Source organism: Lepidothrix coronata, unplaced genomic scaffold (assembly GCF_001604755.1).
Source record: "Lepidothrix coronata isolate B3197 unplaced genomic scaffold, Lepidothrix_coronata-1.0 Scaffold128, whole genome shotgun sequence".
NCBI lineage: Eukaryota > Metazoa > Chordata > Aves > Passeriformes > Pipridae > Lepidothrix > Lepidothrix coronata.
The window spans coordinates 2,157,021-2,175,563 of NW_016690308.1; the positions used below are offsets into that span (position 1 = coordinate 2,157,021).

An 18,543-nucleotide genomic window follows, 5' to 3' on the forward strand; every position below is an offset into this window, starting at 1 on the left:
ATTATTTTTCTCAGTAGAGTGTGATGCCAGAGAGAAATATGCTTCTCTTTGTCCTAAAGTCACTCACTCCAATGCTGCATTTCTACATAACTTGCTCTGAGATGCTAATAGCACAAACAATGAGCTAAGAAAGTGAGGTGATATAAAAAAAAAAAACAGGAAATTATAAAATTCCTGTAAAAGTTCATTGGAAAATGAAAATATAATATTTTAAGTAATAAGAAGTGTACTCGAACTATTGAAAAAAATATTTTTTCTTAAACTCTCCCTGCTGATCAGCTGCTTAGTAACTATCACCACTTGCAAACTGGAAACATGTTTAGCTCTGTCTGCAACAGACTCTCTATTATTTAGATGACAAGTTCGTAAATTGCTTTGTCAGAACAGAAGAATGGAACATGAATAACAATGCTCTAACTCCCTGACAAATAGAAGTAATATCTAAAAAAAAACATATCCAAGGGTAATATTGCTGGATTGTTTCTTTACATTGTTACTCTGATAGCCAGTGTTATTCTGAGCTAGCTTGTCTGAAAAGAAATATTTTATGTAAAGTTTTAAAGGCAGTAGGGCTTGGGTTTGACCTGCTTTTGATTGTGTTACATTAATAGTGCTGAAGTGTGGGGACACTGTTTATTTATACAACGTGGGGAAAAGTGTCATTTTTATCTGTATACTTTAAAAATGTCAGTAAAACATATTTTGCTGCTGCAGAGAAAATGTCTTAAGCTAACACACTTTGTTTTGATGGAAATGTCACTAGTTAGGAATCAAACCTCCTTTCAAAACTTTGGATGCTGAATTAAATATACAACTAAAAGATGCTTGAGGACACTTTGTTTTGAAATGCTTTGATTTTTATCTTGGGATCTCTTTGCAGGATTTAGGGAAAGGATCTTTCCTACGTGTAAGATGTGTCTTTAAAGACAAGACTTACATTTGTACTTTTGAAATATTTTGCCTCCTTAAACATATTTCATAACAGAAATTCCTTGCTTCTCCTCAAAGCTTGCCATAGGCAGAAAAGGTCTTTTGCTGCAATGAAACCCCAGTTACTGATATGGTGTTTGTTTATTTACATTTTACTGTCATGTCTCGATGTTTCCCGTGTTTCTGTTTTTTGGCTCCATCCTGTTTTCCGTGCCCTGTTGATGTGCACATTGTATGACAGTATGTGGTCGTATAACCAGGATATTGTAGAGGCCTCTGGGCTCCAAGTCATGCACAGGTGAGCAGCAAATTAACCACGGACTTGCAAGTGGAGAGCAGAGGACTTCCAGCACTGAGCAGTGACTCAGGAGCACTGGGTTGTGTCCCTCTCTAACAGGCAGGCAGGACTACCATAACACATGCTTGTAGGGGACAAGCTACATCCTGAGAGAACTTGTGCACAGCAGACTGGAGCGCTCTCCAGAGTCCCTAATGAAATCATCTGGGTCCCCTGTGACTCAGAAAAATCCTCCTGCTTTCAGTAATGGCATCGACAGACTGACTCTACTGAAGCTTATTGCAGGGGGGTTTTCAAGATATTTCAGCCTCCAGCTGCCTGCTCAACCCTTCTACACAAAGTCACTCTCGCTGTAGCAGGGTGACAGAAATGTGTCTTTGCACTTCCCAACTGGTGCAAATCATCTTCCTTCACCCACTGTGATACCCAGAACAGGACATGACATTGCTTCTGCTGTCCCTGGTCTGTCATGAAGTGGAGAGCTGGAATCAGGAAGGCCTTTAAATAGCTGTAATTATTTATTTTAGAGCAAGTGAATCACAGCCCGAAGCTGCACGATCAGGATATTTTGGTGGATGAGGACCATTTGTCTGTTTGTTTTTCACTGAGCTTTTAAAGTGTTTGACACTGCAATTTTGTGTTCCCTTAATATAATTTTTACATGAACTGTGTACACACATACATGCACGATATATGCATGCATGACTAGACAAATTCAATTACATGAAATCTTGGTTCTTAAGAATTAAAACCACAAACAATGTATTTGGAGCTGAATTGGTCCTTAGTGGCTCTTTCAGTTTTGAATTGAGCTGTAAGGCTGAATGTTTTCTTTTTTATGTACTTTCTTTGAGTCTTTTTAATTCAGACATTTAATCTTTGGTGTTTTTCCCTGCCTAGTGGTTTCATCTTTTCTTTTTTTGTGGCTTTCTTTGATTATTCCTTTGTGTCCTAGTTTTTCCTTAGAAGTTAAAAATGTATTATTTCTTTTAATTTGTTTCTCTTGATCCTTTTATTTTCAGCACTAGTTGTCACCAATTCCAAATATCATAAAATCATTCTTAATGCAGTTCAAGGTGGGATTTATCTGAGCTACCTGTCCAGATTTTTGGCACTCAGTTTGTGTCTAAACAGAAGTTACGAGGGGTCTGAGTGGCTTCTGGAAAGTTACGTCTGTTGTGATTTGTGCTGCTGTGATGTAGAAGATAGACCTTTGCTTCAGAGCATTGTGTGTTCATCTTGTTTTTTAATTAAATGTCAGGATCTCAGTTGTGAAGATCAAAATGTTTCCTTCTTTCAAGTTGCATCATGAAGGCGACAGAGCGTTTGTTTTTGTTTTCTCTCTTGATGAGATAAGGTTCCCTTTTTATCTAAATGTTAAGACTTATCATCCCTGACTTTGAAAACACAAATAAAAAGCGGTGGATAAAACTATTCAGATATAAAGAGATTTTTGATCAGTTGTTGAAATCGTGGAGGGTGGGACAGTTGCACTTTAAAATACTCGGTACGTGATCTACTGAAGTGAGGGGGTTTTTCAATACTAATGAAGTCACATATATAAAAAATGGTATTATCTTGACAGCTAAAACTTTAATCAAGAAAATGTTTAGAAACATTTCAGCCCATCAAATCCACCCGTTAAAGTATACTCAAGTTTGTGAGCTCTTCAGCAGCAAGTCTCTCAATGGGAATGGGCAAAAGCTGGTTTATGCTTTGTGTGTTGTAATCCCAAAATCTCTGGTGAATTTAGAGGTCAAAGAGGAGGATTTCGGGGAGCAGAAATAGGGGACAGCGACTCTGCCACTTTCCTTTAAACCTAAGCATTCGTTGCTATGGAAACCACGGAGCTTGATGCTGGAGCAACAGGAATTGTCACCCTCTATCCCGACGCAGCCGTGCTGGGCTGGCGGGGGCTGGACCCCGAGCCCGGGAGCGTGGCCGAGCTCATTCCCGCTGTCCCTGCCGGGAGCGTTGATCGGCGGCCGCGCTTCCCGGGCCCAGGGAGCGGATCCCGGCGCTCCCGCGCAAGGGCCGCGGCGGCGGGCGGGTCCCAGTCGGCCCTGGACCCGACCCCGACCCCAACCCCGGCCCAGCCCAGCTCAGCCCAACCCCGGATCCATCCCCGGCGCCGGGACCGCGGTTGTTTATCCCCAGCCGGTGCCGCTTTGGGCGGATTTCCACTGAGGGGCGCTGAAGCACGTTTTAATGCAGCAAAAAATGAATTAATACAAAAATAGTAAGAGAGACACGATTTACCAGAATCTTTTAAAAAAGCGACGACAACAACCACCTCCAAAAAAAACCCACCCCGCAACCCTCCCTTCTCCCTCCTTTCCTCGACCGTGGTTGGAAGGAGGAGGACGGGCGGAGGGGACGGGGATGGGCATTGCCCGCTTCCCGGGCTGGGATGTGCCCGCGGCCGCTGGGCAGGGCAGGGCAGCGGGGAGGCTTCACCTGCCCTTCCCTCGCCCCCTCCCCGGGGCCGAGCTGCTCCGCGCACATCAGCATCCCGGAGCCCCTCCAGCTGCTGGTCCCGCCTCCCTCCTCCCCGCCTCGCCTACCCCCTGCCCACCTCTTTTTCTCTCTCTCTCACGGCTGGCGATCAGGTGTCTGTTGCCTTTTTTTTTTTTTTTTTTTTTTGAGTTGTTTCCCCGGGAAAAAAAACCAGGCAGAAAAAAAAAAGAAAGGTGCCGAAAAGGATATGGTTGTAGAAGAGCCCTCCTTCCCCAGAAGAGCAACGTGCTTTGAATGAGGCTTCCCAGCCTCTTCCACTCCGTCTCACACACTCTGTCACTCTGCCTCTCGCTTGTGCACACTGTTGGTATGCGACCTCGGAGGCGACTGCTCCGCCACCTCTGCCTGGGGAGCCGCTGACAGCGAGCGATTGAGCCAGCCCCCCTTCCTTTTTTTTCCACCTGCTTTTGCAAACACACACGCACACCCCCAAAGCACATTTAATGCTGATCCACTCAGGCGCCATTATCGGGGGTACGTCTTCGTGGAGTGTTTTGGTTCTTTTTTTTTTCTTCTCTTTTATCTTTTTTTTCCTTCCCAACACTGGATGGTGCAGCATTCCCGGGGCCTGTGGTGTTACGGCTCGATTGCGTTTTATTATTTATTTGTCTATCTTTTCTCTTCTTCCCCCCCCCCCCCACTCCCCCCGTCTCTGCTCTCTCGATCTCCCCCCCCCCGCTTCTTTCCGGGTGCCGGTGCAGAGGACTGGGGAGCAGGATTCCTCGTTCTTCCTTCCACTGACGTGGGACTGATCCTCACCCGCGTGTAGCATGCTGTAGCCAAAACAGAAGAGAGGAGGGGGAGAAAAAAAGAAGCGGCTCTCTTTCCCTCCCTCTCTCTCGTTTCCCGCGGATTGACTTCATGGCTTCACTGTACCAGCGGTTCAGCGGGAAGATCAACACCTCCCGCTCGTTCCCCGTTCCCCCCGAAGCGAGTCACCTCTTGGGCGCCCAGAGCAGCGAGGAGGACGGAGCTGCCGGCAAGACCTCGCGTCCATTGCAACAGGAAAGCAGCCGGCCCCGCTTCCAGTACCAGTCGCGAAGTGACTGCGAGGAGGAGGATGTAAGCGCCGGTGTCGTTCGCGTGAGGCTGGGTTGGGTTTTGGGTGCCCCCCCCTCCCCGCCCCCCGTCCTGCCGGATGCCTGTGTGCCCCTCTAGGCTGCCGGCGATTCCTGGCTGTTTGTCCGCTCTTCCGGGCGGGTCTTTGCGCTCCGTTTCTTCCACTGAAGTGCCGGGGATAGTACGGGACGGAGCGCGCCGTGACCCGAGCCGAGCCGGGACTCGCCCGCCCCGCGCTGTCCCTGCAGCTTTCCCCGTTACCTGGCTCCTGGCGCGGCTCCGCTGCCGTGGAACGGGCATGGGGGGCGCGGGGTCATCTCATTAGGAAGCGGCAAGTGCGAGCTCCGGCCGTCTCCCTCCAAGAGAGGCGACAAGGCTCCCTATCCCCCCTTTTTAATTTTTTTTTAATTATTATTTTTATTTTATTGTTATTCCGTGTTTTACCCTTTCGCACTCCCCCAGGGCAGAAGTCTTCACCTCGTCCCTCCCTCCTCGCTCTCCCGTCAGCCTCTCCCTAACCTGGCAGCAGGGAAACTTTTTAACCCCTGAGCAGCCGTTTCTGGGTCTCTCTCTCCCCCCTCCCCGAAGCCCCCGGGCGAGTCCCCCGCGGGGAAGGCGCAAACTTCGGCCGCGCACCTTCCGCTCCCGCGCTGCCTCCGAGAGCAGCGACTTCAAAGGGTGCATCTGCATATCGCCTTAGTAACGAGTGACTCATCCAGGCCGCCGGCTGGCTGCTGTGTCCGATGGAGTTAAACTGGCCTGGGTCGATGGCCCCTAGTTCTTTCGGGGTGGTGAGGAGTGGGAAGAGGGGATTTGAAAAGCGGGGAAACTAAGAAGAAGAGCCAGTGACAGATCAAAACATGTGGCTCTCCATCACTGGCTGGTGTTAGGTTTGCAGAGGGATTTGAGTGTGTTTTGCCTCTGTGGAAGCACACACAAGGGGAAGCAAATGGCTGCAGTTGGGAATAATGTTTGTATCTGTTAAAAATACTTCTTGCCCGAGTGGGACGCGTTAGCTTTGCGGCAGGGCTCAGCTTTGGCTCTGGGAGCCTTCCCAAGAAAGGCACTGCTTCAAGCCAGGACAGCAGGTCTGCTTCACTCGAGAGACAGTTGTGTATGCAGGGAAATTTCCTCGGGTTATCTTTTTAATCCCCGTCAATTTTCCCGTCCTTTCGTAAACTCTTCTGCGGTCCGTAGAGCAAGGGGCACTTCTGCCAGCGACGAGGCCAATCGACCTACACCTCTGCCAGCGGTGGCTGTCACGCTGATAGTCCCGGGGGCCAGCGGTGGCAGGAACCTGAATTGACTCTTCCCTGTGACTCACTCACCGGCAACACTTTTGGCACTGCAGCTCCTTGGCCCTAGCCAACTGCAGGAATGGACCAGTCCCCTTTCTCGTGCGCCTGCAGCCACTCCTGACCCTTCCCCGGTGTGGCTGGGACACGGGGCCCTTCCCGGCGGTGTACTGGGCTCTAGATGTCGCTGCGAGCCAGCGCAGTGCCGCCGCCGGGGCTGGGCTCAGGCGCATTTCCCTCATTATGTGTTTTAATTTCCCTTCCCTGGATTTGGAGACAGATGTCTGGAGCCGCTCCTCCGGTCACCAGGAGCGCTGAGCCCGGAAGCGAAGGAAAGCCAGCAGTTTATAGCATGAGCGAGTGATTTGTGCCGACAGGCTCCAAAATAATGTTAATAAGGACATTATTAAATTTCTATAAGGAGAGGGGTTTTTTGTTTGAGTTTTGTTGTTGTTGTAATGGGTTTTTTTCCCCTTTTTTATTTTCTTTTCTCCCCTCAGAATAGTGCGTGGCTGGAGAGCGTTGCTGGGCAGTGCCGTCTGTTGAGGGAAAGGTGCCTCCCTCAGTGCCTTCAGCAATTAAGTACAAAAAGTGTGGCTAGAAACAGGGATTTGGGGTGACTTCTAAACGCACGTGGACACTTTGTGTGAATTATTTTTATACGGGGCAGCGCGCCTCATAAAGTGCCTTGGACCGGGTCGGGCAGTTCACAGGCGCTCCCGTCCAGCGGAGACCGGGCAGCCGGCACGGATGGTCTCCACCGGAGGGTCGTTTAGGTCGGAAGGGTGAAATCATGACGAAGCCAGTGGAAATGGTGTTTGAACCGTGTGTTTCAGGAAGCGGGGTGTCCTGCCCGGGCAGAGGGGAGCGGAGGCAGAGGACAGGCACGGTCAGGACGGGGGCGGGCCCGCCGGAGGTGTCCGCGGTGCTGAACCGGGGCGGAGCGGGGCCTGGCGGAGCTGTCCCTGGTGCCGAACCCCTTCTGTCCAGGGTCAGGCGGAGCTGTCCGCGGTCCTGAACCGCTCCTGTCCCGGGGCAGCAGGAGCTCTCCGCGGTACCAAACCCCTCCTATTCCTGGTCAGAAGGAGCTGTTCTGAAGCCGACCTGTGCCGGGGCAGGAGGAGCTGTGCCAAACCCTAGTGGGACCGGTGCCGAGGCGAGCAGGCAGTGACCTCTCACCCTTCACCGTGGTGAGATGGTGGCAGAGACAGGGGGTTCCTCTCCCGCCTCTGGTGGCAGCAGTCAGGCTCGCTCAGGATGAGCAAATGCACCCTTAGGCATGAAACCACCAAGGAAAAGGGAAAAGTGAGGCAGGCAGCGAGCAAAGACTATTGGGAGAAGTGCAAGGAGGGTGGTCTGTTTGTGTAAGGTCCCAAAAGCACAAGCTATTGCTTATCATGGTGGTGGGCTTATTGAGCCAGCATTGGAAACACTTTTCTTAGGTGATTAGACTTCTGTTTTCTGTTTTGCACTAATACTATAATGGGCATTCATATTGTCTTTCATCCTTCAATGTCAACGTAGTAGGAAAAGCCAGATCATGTAGCAACAAAGTTGTGGGTTTTTTTTGTTGGTTGGTTTTGGTTTTGTTTTATTTTGTTTTGCCTTTTTTTTCAGTTTGGTTTCTGTTTTTTTTTTCCCCCCTGCCCACATTTGGAAATATCAAAACAAACCTGAGAATGAGACTGTTCTGTTCCTGACTTTGTCATGTGATTAATAATCGGGAGAGAACTGAGTGTTTTTTTATGGGTTACTGATGATGACTTTTCCCATTGAAATATGTGTGCTGCATTGAGCACTATATTTTTAAGCACCAGTACAGACCTCAGTGCAGTACAAAACAGAGAGAAAGACAGGATCTTGCCTTTGAAGGTCACGGTATTATAAGTAAGCATTTTGTTCCCTGGAAGTACTACTGGTGGAAAAATACTACATGAAACCTATACAAAGTTAAAGAGGAGGCAGTAACTCTCTAAGAAACACAATCATGATTTTATATGACAACTGCTGACTTCACTTTATGCCACCATTGAGACAGACTTGAGAACATTGTTTTTGTAATGTGAAAGTATAGCAAAGCAGAGGTCACAACATTTTTTTAGAATTTTGAAAAGTCTTTATTATGTTTCAGCTTGTGACAGGTACATGACAAAATATATATATATATATATATATATATATATATTAGACCTAACTTGTGAACAAAACCTGGAATAAATATTGCAAATTTTTCGTGTTAGTTATTAGTCTGATGAGAAAATCATGTTATTTATGGGAGGAGTAGTAAGAAAACTAGGTTCTGTATAAATGACTCCAGAAAACCACTTCCTAGTTGGCTCTGTGGCATTATTGACATTAAAGTTAATTACTGGAACAGCTGTAAACAAAATTCTAGTGGCCTTTTGGCTTTGTTAAAGGATTAGCTTTTCACTACATTTATTTGGATATGAGGAAACATCTGTGAGAACTCTTTGTTCAATCTAGTGTGGTGCAATATGCCAGTTATGAAGAATTTTGATAACATAATTCTCCTTTTTAGTCTGATGAGATTACCTTTTAGGTAGTAGTGATGACTGATTTTAGATTGATGAGATTAATGCTTTCCGTATTATACTGTGGAAGGGATTTTCTCCTACGTGTTGACTTGAGAACTTTTTTCCCACAAAACAGAACTTCTTCATCTTTTCCGGGCTTTTTCTTCTTTGGCATCACAGTGATTAATGAGTTTAATTTTTGCAGGCAACTGCCAAGAGGTGCTGAGTAAGATGTATCATGCTGATTGTGTGTAACGCTGCTCCTTTTAATTACTGGGATGATAACAATGCATTAATCAGGTGCATAAAAAATTCAGTACTTTTCTGTAACACAGAATATTGATCTATTTTATAAGGCACTGACTATAAAACAATGATCACAGAAGTCTTTCTTAAATTGAATTTTGTATGATAAGTTATCTTTTAAAAATATTGAACAACCCCACTGAAAATCATGAAACTCTTCTATTTAAAGAGCCATATGCTGCATTCTTACAGGTTCATTACTTAACCAAAACTCCTGTTGGTTTTAACAGGAGACTTAACCATATAAAGAAGCCAGTCCCAAAGTATAAAAGTCCTCATTTTTGTGGATATTCTTTCTACAACTGAATTCTGAATATTTCTTTCTTTCCTACATTTGCTTAAAACTGTATTTGGCCATATACTATACTTTACTAGTCCTGCAGTTGATTATTCAGACTGATTTACCTTTTGAGAAGTTTCTCATTCAGATATAAATATAGATTATTTTGAGATGCTTCAGTAAAACTGTGTTTCCTGCTTGGATAAGTTAAGGATTTAGTAAATCAAATATCCTTTGTTTACAGAGTGAGTCTGAGAAAGTGAGAGTCAGAGCCATTAGTGTAAAAAAAATGTAATTTACTATGTCAGACTTGCTGTTGCATGTAATTGAAAGTGTTAATTTTCAGTTCATTATTTGTCTGATGAGAAGAGATATTGCTTCCTAAAAATGTGTGTCAAGGACAGTGTTTCAGTAAGGTTGAGACCTGAGCTGTAGGCCACAGGCATTTCAGAAGTGGAGTGCTTTTTTTCCTAAACAGTTGAGTGAATTGATTGTATAGAAGGGTTTCTAGGACTGTGGGAATCATGACTTTACTATAAGATATAATAATTTGAATTGTAACCAGAAGTCTATCTACAAATCTGAATTGTTGTGCATATGGGCAGAAACTACGGTTTGAATCTGTAAGAATCTCCTCTTCTGCCTCTTCTAGGTGAGTTCTTGGGTGCTGAACTCAGTTATCCTACAGTCAATAAGATGTGGAGAGCTGGGACTAGTTCTTTCAGTGGAAGCAGTTAGGCCCTGCTGACATTCTGTAAGCTCACCTTTTGAAATGAATAAAAATTGCAGCCTACTTCCTTCAGAAAGAATAGTTCTAAACCTTATAAAAATCATGGGTTATATTTGCACAGAAGCCCATCATATATTCTGTGATTACTGAATACTGGACTCTCTGACCTGCAGGTGATAAACTTTTTATACTTTGTTTTATAGCTATATTTATAATTAAACTACCTTATGATATTTGCTACGGGTTTAAAATCAGCCTCTATTTCTGCAGCCTTTACTAGCCATGGTGATGATACATGCACTAAAAAATCTGCCAGAGAGAATGTATTTTTAAGTATTCAAGAATAACTGTGTGAAGGGGCTGAATCATCTCTCTAATGGAAGTGAACTGTGCAATAGGTTGGGATACCTCATGTAGAGTACTCAGCTCACATTATTTCTCTTTTGAGCAAGTAGCAGAAAGTGCAGAAAGAAGAGACTGGACCCAAGGTTGGAGCAGCTCAAGTTGGTTTCCAAGGGGTCTTTCAAAGATATGGGAAGTGTGAAAAAAAGTCTGTATGTGCTGTTCTCCATCCATTTGTATATTTTTGTTTCAGAAAAGGTCAGACAGAAGACAGTTCTTACGGTGTCTATCACAGCTTTGAAAATGCTCTTTGGGAGTCAGAAGAATTTGTCCCTTGAAATAAAAAACTTTACATTATTTTGGGCTAATATATCTGTGCTCGTGGTGGTCCAGCAAAATCTCCCATTGTAGTTTGTTAGCTGCAAGGTGATTTTGCTGAGATTTTTGCCCGATGTGCTGGATGATTCCCAGCACGTTGCTGTGAGGTACGAGCATTTTCGTCCCGTGACCAAGGGGTGGCAGCGTGTCGTGATCACACTGTTCCTATGGAGTGCTTGGCTTTTCCTTGCTTTTATAGGAAAGCACCAACCACGCACTTGTTTACACACTCATACCTACAGGTGAGGGTTTTACTCAGTTTCTTATTGCTTTCTCTAGGTCTGATGGAAATGATGACAGTTTTGTAACTTTCTTTTTCATGTTCGGAGAGAAATATTTGTTTTCAAAGCTCATAAAAAGTGGTTCGACAATAGTTTTACATGGCCCCATATTCAGGCATGGGGGAAGGAGGGGAGGAACAAATCTTTCTTCTAGGGAATGTTTTTCTCTTATCTCCCAAAAGAAAACAAAAAAACCAGTGTTTTTGCAAAAGCCTCTTTCACTCATAGCAGGTTGTGATAAAGTGTGGCTTTTTAAAGTACGCACAAATAATTTAGTTTTGTAATTTCAAGGTTTTTGAGAAGATTTGTGGTCAAATTAAAAAATACATATTGTAATATATTTCCTATTTAGATGAATAAATAGTCATTTTGGATCAGGTTCTTACCCATATATGCTCATATAACTCATATAGCTTTGAAAATGTTAGTGTATTCATTAAATTGTGGGTGTTTGGTACTGATAAGACTCAGTGTGGGTGAGTTAACTGAGTTAAAACATATTTTGAGTTTGTGCATTCATGTATATGAATAGATCACTGTGCCATAGTCTTTACTGCCAATATGAAACTACAAAAGGGAATAAGAATGGGCACTGGACACATGTGTCTTGCAGCACAGAGCAATGCAGAAGGGAACAGAGGGAGAGCGTGGTGGTACAATCCAGTAAGATGTTCTGAAGCATGAATGGGCCAGAGTTTTTGTGTAGTGGAAACACAAGTCCTTCCCAAATTTTCCACCTTAGAGTGTTTGGGGACCTTCGTTTCCCACATTCAGCCAGAGTTTTAATTATGTCTCAGCTTTTAAGCACTTTAATTTAGAGCTCTCTCATAGTTTGTTGTGTTAAAATAGCACTTGAAAGCCTTCCTAAAGATTACAACAAAGATTAATGTCATTTTTAAGCTTCAGAGAACTTGTAATGTGGAGCTAGGGAGAGAGGTAGAGGAGGTCTGATACTCATTCACTTTGCAAGCAGCTAAGTTTAAGCAAAGGTATCGAAGTGTGTGAGGTAATGTGAAAAAGCCCAATATTGTGACTGTCTACTGGTGAAAACTTAGCAGATTTCCACTGAGCATGTTTTTTTTAATTGCTTATCACTTGCATAGTGTAAATTATTTTCCTCTAAACAAGGTGCTTGTTAATGGACTTCAGTTATTGCACAGATTCTTCCATGAGTTGCTATCCCTGTGCCTTTTAAAAGTGCACTTATTATTATCTTCAGTTTGCAGGTTGAAAATCAGAGGCAGAGTTGACACACAGGCAGTTCATCTCAGCTCTTTGGCAGTGATGGTCTGCTGTGGCTCAGCCCTGTAAGCTGTTGCAGTTTCTGGCTCTGGGCCTCAGGGGCTTTACGACTAAAAATTGTTCCAGTTACCACCAAGGATATTCTTACAGGTGTAAAACTAATTGTGAAGTCTGGCACATTTAAGTCTTTGCTGTGTCTAGCACTCATTTCTGACAGTTTTCATGTGACATTTCAAATGTCTGATGTTTCCCTCTAGCTGTTCAAGGCTTTGGAGTTTGCTTTGAGCAAAAGGAGATTTAAAGCATCCAAAAGGAAGGATAGGAGTATCTTAATGCTTTCATTATAATATTTTCGGGAGGGGTGGTTTGGGACTTTTTAAATTTCTTTTCTGTATTTGTCAATAGCATCTGCTCCAGCATTTCAAGCAGATTTCACTCTAGGCAGACCTCAAAAGCAAATGCAAATTTCTCCCTAGGCTTGCTGTCTTGGATGTACAGAGCTACATGAAATGGAAAAGCAGCAGTGGGAAATGCCTGGTAGCCTCAGCTCCAGTTATACCATGGTCATTAATTTTAAAGTGTTTATGACAAAAGTATGTATGTGTTGCTTATTGGCCATTAAAATGAGCTCCAACTCTGTATAAAAGAATATAACTGTGGTATTTTGGTCAGAGGAGAAATGAAACCCATGGAGACTGAGCAATTACAGATGTTACTTCAGTCTCCAAGCCCTGGGTCTGAAGACACTTGGTGAGCAGAACCAGCAGGAGGTTTACACAGAATCCCTGTGCCTGCTGGTTTCCTCCTCTTCGGGCAGAGGCAGAGGGAGAATTAAATCCAGCATCTGAGCAGCAGCAGGAGGTTTGTTACTGCCTGCTGTCCCTTCTCAAGGGTATAAGCAGTGGTTGGCAGAACCCTATGGAGTTTGTGTCTGTGAAGATGAATTCAAGTGTCCTGCAGTGCCTCTGGCTAAGGGGGACTAAAGAAGACTTTTATTTGTAAGACCAGCCTTTGGCAAAATAAAAAGTACGAACTGCTTGCAAAACAGACAATCATGCTTGTACCAGGGTCACAGAAAAACAATCTGGTGGCAGATGCTGCTGCTGTCAGGTAGGGTGGTATGGGACATGGCTTGGGGGTGGATGGCTCTTTCCACTTGCTCCAAAGACCTCCGAGTCCCTTATGAGAAATAGAGACAGCAAGCACAGCTCATGTCTCCCTCTCTCCTTTTCCCCAGCCCTACCTGACAGGAGAAAAACCCTGGGTTTTTTTGCACTGCTGGGAAGCCGTGAGTGAGTTCTTCCTCCCTGTCTAACAGGTGGCTGCAGGCAACTTTATCTCTCTGTGCCCTGGCGCCTAAAGATGGAAGACCTCAGATGGCTCCTCTCCAGCTGCTTCACAGTGACATGCCCTCTGGCATAGCAAAATTCAGCTTCTGCCTGTCTCCCCTGCTCTCTTTCTAGGACAGGCAGATTGGGTTATCTTGTATTCCAGAGGAACAAGGAGCCTTGAGCAGAGAGAAAAGAGTATGCTTGGATCTGCTTTAAATAGTGTTTGACCTCTTGCATAAGAGTCTGATTGTCCCAAGATAAGTTTATTGCATACACAGCTCTGAGATTTGCACAGATTGCTCGTAGGATTATGTTTCATGTGACTGTAGAATCCTATCTTTGTTTGTCATTTATTGCTAAATCCCTCCTCATGTCTCTGGGTAATCTATATTAAATATGGTTTGTCTTTGATTTTGTTTTTCCTATTTCCTTTAGGTGTGAGAAAACAAAAGTAATGTTTAAAAGACCGAACTTCTATTACATTGTTGATAAGGAAGCTGTTGCCATAGAGACATAAATGGTTTTTAGTGAACAGAAGATTTTGACTTTTACTAGTCTTCCTTTATTAATACAGTTCCTCTGTCTGCTCTATATTGTTTTCTTTTTCTTTTCTCCTTTTTTTTTTTCACGTGGGTGTTTGTAATCCCAAATACAAGAGGAGACATGTGGAGAAAACACCAAAGGTATTATAGTGCTTCACAATGGTCTCTTTGATAAAGTGGGTGCTGTTGAAGCAGCTTCTTTGTTCTATTATGAACTGCAACACAAACAACACTTGTCAAAACACGTACAGTGAGTCATTGCAAACAAGTGCAGTTAATTAAGACCGACATAGCCAAGGTTTAGGATCACAGTAACCCCACCTATTGTACTTGCCTTGTTTATACTCTGTGCTTGAGGGTGGTGTACTTGGAAGAGGCTTCTTCAAGGAGTGGGTAATTCTCACTGATTCCTGGGCACGTTTATGTACCTTCTGTTTGAGGTGGCATGGATCTTTGGTAGAGTATTGGAATAACTATTAGGGAAATCTTGCTTGTCTGCCAGTGACCTGCTGCATGACCTTCCACTAGTTATTTATCCCTGCGGGGGCAGGACCTGCATCTCTTAGATACCATAAAGCAATCAAGGCCATGACTTCATTTGTGGCTTCACTGTGGTAGTCCAGAATTAAATAATTTCTGCTTCTGACCTAAAGCTTTGGGCTAAGAAGAACCCATAGAAACATGAGATTATTAATAATTAGTAGTGCAATCATTAGTTCTGACACTGGAAACATTTATGGGAGCATTGCTAATAACCAAAACAGGCTTGATTGTGCTTGTTTATGGTGGGCTAAAGGTCTCCCTCATTACAATGTTTCTCAGGCAGTGCCAGGAACTGATAATCACTATAATGCACATTTTTTCTTTTAGCTAAGAAAAGCTAATAAGCATCTGTAGTTTTGGAAATGTCAGATTGAGCCAAAGTGCATGCAATTAGATAAGGATAATGTAGCAGATAATAAGAAGATACATGATGCTGGATAAGCAGTTATCAGACTGTTGTGCTTTGGCTGCTAAAGTGCTATGTGTCATATAAAAGAAAGTGGTTGTTGGTTGAGGGAAGACATGCCAGAAGTTGTCAGAAATGGAAATGCAAGCTAATGTGGTAAAGTGACAAGGTTAGTCCTGGGGGACTATAAACATGGATGTCAGGCTTTTGATAAATGGAAGGGTTGTCTGGGTTAAAAGTCATGTATCTGGGAGGTGGGAAAGGCCACTGAGGAAAAAAAGGAAGCAAATATGGAAGGGAAGATGAGTAGATGGGAGTAAGTTGTGGTTCCTGTCTCTAAGGTTTCTTTTTGCCTTGTGTGTGATGTCTGGACTGTTCTGGCTATTTTAGTGTGCTAAAACCTTTCTGAGACAACTTCTTTACCCAAAAGGAGTTACAGCCATGATGAACTGATTAAGCGAATTTTCAATGAGTTTCCTCAGTTTAATTTGCCCCTGGGGAAAAGAATTGAGGCACACTCTGAAAGCAAGAGAAAAAACAAGAGGATGAAAACCAGACAAGGGACAAGGAAGGGAAAGAAGAAAGAGGAAAGCTGTGGTGCACAGAACTGGATGCCAGCTTTGATACTGGAAGACAAGGAGTTTTGCTTCTAAAATATTTTTTGCTATAGGGCAAAATTTGTCTTTTGGCTGAGACAGAATATTCCATATTTTCCTTTTCCTTCTACTTAGCCTAATGCAGGAGCTGGTTCTGGGCAGGAGGGCAGATTCTTCATAATCTGGAAGAACAGTTTTTCTTGTGTAATTTTTTTTTTTCTGGAATGTCTCCTCCAGCCTTTATCCCATCTCTTGTGAAGTGTTCTGATGTCTTCAGAGGGAAGAGATTGGAAGCCATTTCTCCTGTGTTTTGGTTCTGTGATAACTTTTACCGATTTTTTTTCACTCTTTAGAAAGCACCAAGTATTTAATATCTTTATAAAATACCTAACAGAAAAGCTATATGGTTCTCATCCTCTCCTCTTCTCTAACATCTTTAAGAAGATTTTTTATACATATTTAAGTAGTGACCAGCTATGTAGTGTTACAGCTGCAGTCCTAGAAAAATAATATTATTATCCTTATGGAATGTTTGAATTGTGGATAAGAAATTCAAGGTACATTTTTCCACTTACAAAACATTGTCCCTTTCCATTTCTGTTTACAGCAGAATATATCTTTTCTTTGGTGTATCTTCAGCCCAGATTAAGTGTGTTTGTATTAGAGGGTTATATAGAATGGGTGTTTCATGCACGTGTTTGAAGTAGTCTCAAGGAGAATCATAGAATCACAGGATGGTTTGGGTTGGAAGAGACCTTAAAGATCATCTTTCCCATGGGCAGGGACACATTCACTGTCTGTGAGCATTTGAACTCAGGCAGGGGGTTAAAATTCTCTTCCTATGAATGTTCAGGGAAGGTAACAGCACATTCACAGGATGTAAATGCAGAGCATGTATAAACATGGCCAAAAGAGTTGCTCGTGATGTTGTTGCTTTTTTTTGTTTTTATAATTCAGTCAGTAGAAAGTTATATGCTTTTCAGTAAGTTGTTCTTCTCCAGGCATTGGACAAACTTGATATTAGAGGAGAGGGAAAAGAGAGGAAATCCCCTGTCTTCTCTATATTGGGTCATGAGGGAATATTTCCTTTCCCTCACAGACACAAGGGTGATGATAACAACTGCACATGTCTGTGGTGGCTCTCTTCTCTTTGAATGAGTTAGAAAGAAGCACCTCATGGCACTGGACAGAGAAGGTGAAGGTGAAGAACAAGGTTAAAGCCCGTTTAATCCCACTTTGTAAATCTGCATGTGAAATCCCTCAAATTATAACCATATTCCTTCACTGTTTCTTCCTGCCTGTGCTAAGCTGAAGCTCTTCTGGGAATGGGCTTTTGGCAGATAGCACATCGCTATTGGGCTGGAAAGATACGTGAGAATGCCACAGTCAGCTTTTTAACTGTGCAATTTAGTATAAAATGTAGGGAGCAGCAGTGTGAATCAGAGGATTGAATTTGCTTTAAAAGTTCCACAAAAGGCTCCTCTTTTTCTAAAGACAGATTGTGCCAGTCCAACCTGAAAAACTGTAATTTAATTTGAAAGCGCCGTTCTGCATTCCTTTCACCTGATCTCGATTGGTGACAAGCCATAAAATTTCTCCGTGGTCCACTGGAGTTCAGTAGATGAGAATTTCCTAACTTCATAAAATGATTAAAAGCACTCCAAATGTGTACTATTAGCAAGGTTTCTTTGAGACAACTCAATCAGCAGGCTTCAGGGGCCTTTGTGAGGGGTCTGGTGAGCATTGCTTGAATGGCAGCTCTCTGGGATAGGTAATAACTGAGGGAAAGACTGCAAGGCTTTATGCTTACAGTAACTTAAAGAACAAATGGTAGTGCATTTGTCTGACAGTGTTTTTTCCTGTTTGCCACAATGCCATGATAAATTGTACAAGGATCAATGTCTCTAGCAGGGATAAGCGATATCTGTGTGGCTGATTTTGGCAGCAGCCCACTCCTGTGTTTTCCTTTAACCCAGTGCCTTGGACAGCACTGGAAAGCAGAAAGAAGTAGATTGGTTTTATGTGTACTGCCTGTACCTCATCTAGAAAACTCATCTTCCTCCAGCATGTTGGATCATAAACCAAAAACTGAATCCACTTTCATCAAATGTTTGGAAGTAATGAACTATTCAGGACTGTTCTGTTCTGTTCAAGGCATTTCTACAAACAGAGAAGGATGATTTATCGACTAATTCCAAAATACATGCTGGGCATTAGGGACTGCCCTTCCTCTCTCCCTCTCCCCCCTTTCATACCAGTTGGCTGTGACTTGCCAAGCAAACAAGAAAAGGTGACTATTTTGTTTTTCTATTCCATTTGTTTTCATGAATGCCAAGCAGAGACTTGTTAAGGGGTGAATGGGTAGCCAGATATTTGGAAACTGAGCCTTTTAACATCAGTTAAGGTGCCCCAAATTTCTAAGATCAGATGAAGAAATCTGATGGCTTTTAGTCAAATGGGTTATTTGAGAGATTGTTGACACTGCTAAACTTTCTGAAGAAAACTCAGAATATATGTAACAGTGCTTATTTCTCTTTTCTTCCTCTGGAGCTCAGAGCACTCCAGCAAGGTACAGCACCAAAATCTGTTCTTTACATCACAGTGATGTAATCTTTAGACTTTCCAAATGTAAATTCGTGTGCTGACTGAAAGGAAAAGAGGCTTTTCATACTTAATGGGTCTTATCTCTTATCAAAGCTGGAGATTAGAATTTTCCATGATTTCGCTCTCCCTTTTGCTGATAATGGTGGAAATGGAGAATCTATCCATTTTCAGGATATCTATCTAGCAGAAAGTTTCATTGTCAGACCCAGGCATTTCCATCTTTTTTTTTTTTTGTTAACTTCAATAATCACTGCTTCTCATTTATTCAGGTCAATGGGCCCTTCTCTGGGGACTGTAAAGTTTTTTAAGATGAAAGATATTGTTGGAAT

At 43.4% G+C, this 18,543-nt stretch overlaps 1 protein-coding gene across 3 annotated transcripts in view; it reads left to right on the plus strand.

The window, feature by feature from the left end:
* Positions 1 to 18,543, plus strand: part of DPP6 (dipeptidyl peptidase like 6) — a 547,876-nt gene that overhangs the window by 138,170 nt on the left and 391,163 nt on the right. The window contains exon 1 of one of the 3 annotated variants that reach the window (XM_017826533.1): positions 3,906 to 4,807. The exons of the other annotated variants lie outside the window; for them this stretch is intronic. Within the exon in view, the coding sequence (XP_017682022.1) occupies positions 4,607 to 4,807 (201 nt within the window). The 5' untranslated portion in view covers positions 3,906 to 4,606. Of the gene's footprint in view, positions 1 to 3,905; positions 4,808 to 18,543 lie in introns of those variants that run through there. 3 annotated transcript variants of the gene reach the window in all.